Source organism: Cynoglossus semilaevis, chromosome 9, assembly GCF_000523025.1.
Source record: "Cynoglossus semilaevis isolate Cse_v1.0 chromosome 9, Cse_v1.0, whole genome shotgun sequence".
Lineage (NCBI taxonomy): Eukaryota > Metazoa > Chordata > Actinopteri > Pleuronectiformes > Cynoglossidae > Cynoglossus > Cynoglossus semilaevis.
The window spans coordinates 18,250,968-18,253,356 of NC_024315.1; the positions used below are offsets into that span (position 1 = coordinate 18,250,968).

The 2,389-nt window shown below is 39.4% G+C and overlaps 2 protein-coding genes across 2 annotated transcripts in view; both read left to right on the forward strand.

Moving 5' to 3' along the window:
- LOC103384281 (glutamate receptor 2-like) overlaps positions 1–680 on the forward strand; it is a 19,756-nt gene extending 19,076 nt beyond the window's left edge. The window contains exon 8 of the mRNA XM_017034967.2: positions 664–680. Coding sequence (XP_016890456.1) covers positions 664–680 — 17 coding nt within the window. The remainder of the gene's footprint in view (positions 1–663) is intronic.
- Positions 681–1,646: 966 nt separating this feature from the next.
- The window catches only part of p4hb (prolyl 4-hydroxylase, beta polypeptide), a 10,182-nt gene continuing 9,439 nt past the window's right edge, over positions 1,647–2,389 (forward strand). Inside the window, exon 1 of the mRNA XM_008317754.3 lies at positions 1,647–1,986. Coding sequence (XP_008315976.1) covers positions 1,848–1,986 — 139 coding nt within the window. The 5' untranslated portion in view covers positions 1,647–1,847. The remainder of the gene's footprint in view (positions 1,987–2,389) is intronic.

Below are 2,389 nucleotides of genomic sequence, written 5' to 3' on the forward strand. Positions count from 1 at the left end.
ACAAAGTCAAAAGAAAAAGAAGATATACTGTATATATATGTAGAGAGAGAGAGAGATCACACTGTACACTATGTGTTATTTCATTTTGTGCTTGCTCCTGCGGCTGTATAGCCTGTAGTTTTTAACAGGAAATACACCCTCCCTGCCCCCTCCCTCATGTGACGGATTGTAGGGCGTCCTACGTGCCAAATCCTGGGACAGTGTGGTTCAAATTGCTTTAGAAAACTGCTACAGCCAATCAGCTTCTCACAGTTGTCAGCCGGAGAGCTCTCTTTACAGCACAATTAGGGTGTGCTCTGTGACATTCATGTGCTATTGAATATCACTAGTAAGTTTTTATGAGTTTCCATATCAGCACACGCTGCAATGTTATCTCTGTGTAATATTGACCAAGTCTTTTAAAGCAGAGTTAAATCACCCTGCAGTGTGTTCCCTAACTCAGTGCAGACGCTGCGTCAAAATGTGATGTTGGCAGTGTGATTAGTTTCCCTGTGTTTTGGTGACTTTATCACATCGTTTTCTGTGGGAGGTTCAACCCAATGTCGGGTAAATTGTGTGGTTAAATCAGCATTTTAGTTTGTAAAATAACACATTATTTTAGAAAGATTAACACGTATCACAAACAAGGTTAAACTCTTTGACCTATTCTCTCACTGTGACTAGCTGAACCAGCTTTATAATCGTCTGCACCTGCAAAAACTGCATTACAGGTTCTCACATAATGACGCATTCGGATATACTGCACAGTCCCAATAAGAACCCTTCAGTCCCATCAGTACAGTGCAAGTAACTACCTATTATTTGGAGCAACAATAGATTCCTATATAGACTAAATGTCAGCATCAGGAATTGAGACACAAGGACACAAAGAAATAAAACTACCAAGTGATCACTGGTTATATTACAGACATTTTCAAAACAGACAAGCCAAAAGGTCAGTCATAGAAAACAAGTTGTAGTAATCACTAACCCGGCATGGAATGGAGGGTTATGTCAATAACTCATCCCAGAGTCTGTAGGTTAAACCTGGGTTGTGACAGTAGCTAACTATGTCTGTAACCATGATGGTTAGAAAAAAAGAAAGACAGGAAAGAGAATAAAACTGAATAGAAGAAATGTTTTGTTTTTACAAAAAATGCTTATAAAAGCAAGAAAGGAAATGGAATGTAGTTTTTGATATTAAAATTGGCTATAAAAATAAAATAAGGGGACAGGAAGAAGGGTATGAAGAAGCGAAAATGAATAGATTTTAAATTAAAATGAAAGAAGGAAGAAGGGAAAATTAATAGATTTTAAATTAAAATGGCTTTAAAATAAAGGAAGGAATGAAGGGAAGAAGGAATGATGGGAAAACATTAAATGTTTTATTTATTTATTTTTAATATATGTATATACATACGCAGAAACGTATCTGTTAGAACCAAAGAATATTACACGACAAAACATTAAATAATGCTGGATTTAAAAAAAAACTGTCTGTATTTGCACAGGGATTGTATCAGCGAGGCTATATTTGCACAGGGATTGTATCAGCGGCAGCAGAGAGCAGGCGGCAGCTCCTATCATTCACTTCCAGGTACAGGCTGCTACGGTCCAGTCACAATTCAACACGAACTGCTTTGGGCCTGATAAATGCGCATGCGCACGACTGCTGACCCCTCCGGTTTCTGCGTGCGGTGCCACGTTAGTAGCGGCAGACACAAAAATACACAGATACTCTCCCCGACCTGAAACAAGGAAGAACGCCGTAAACGCATACTGATTTCTGCACTCAAGTGGAACCGCAGCCGAGCGTGTCCGCAGCTCTAGACCCTAGTTCCGGAAGAAGAAAAAGAAAAAATACGACCATGTTGAAGTTTTGGCTCGTCTGCGCACTGGCTGTGGTCAGCAGGGCAGAAATCGCCGAGGAAGAAGATGTCCTGGTGCTGAAGAAGACCAACTTTGAGGAGGCTCTGGGCTCTCACCCCGACATTCTGGTGGAATTCTGTAAGTAACGGTTGGATTAAAATGCCGTTTCGTACGCTAATTACCCGCAGCTGTTTCTGCTAACTGCTACATACGGCGTTAGCATCAAACTTTGACACTTGTGACAAGTTGCAGGCGTTTCCAGATGACGGCAGTGATTTGATGCACACATTTACGATTGTGTCCTTGAATTTATGTTTTATTTTCTTACTAGTTTGTTAAATATTGTTTTATGAAATTTGCGGTAAAAGATCTTATTCATGGATTAATGTAGCGATTTTGTGACAGACTTGAATACTGTTGGTATGCTCATGTGTTCAACAGACGTAACCGTTTCCAATAAATTAATAATCATATCTATGTCAAAATGTAAAGTATAACGAATATTCTATTTATTGAATTGCAGGAAATTACAGCAGGCTGG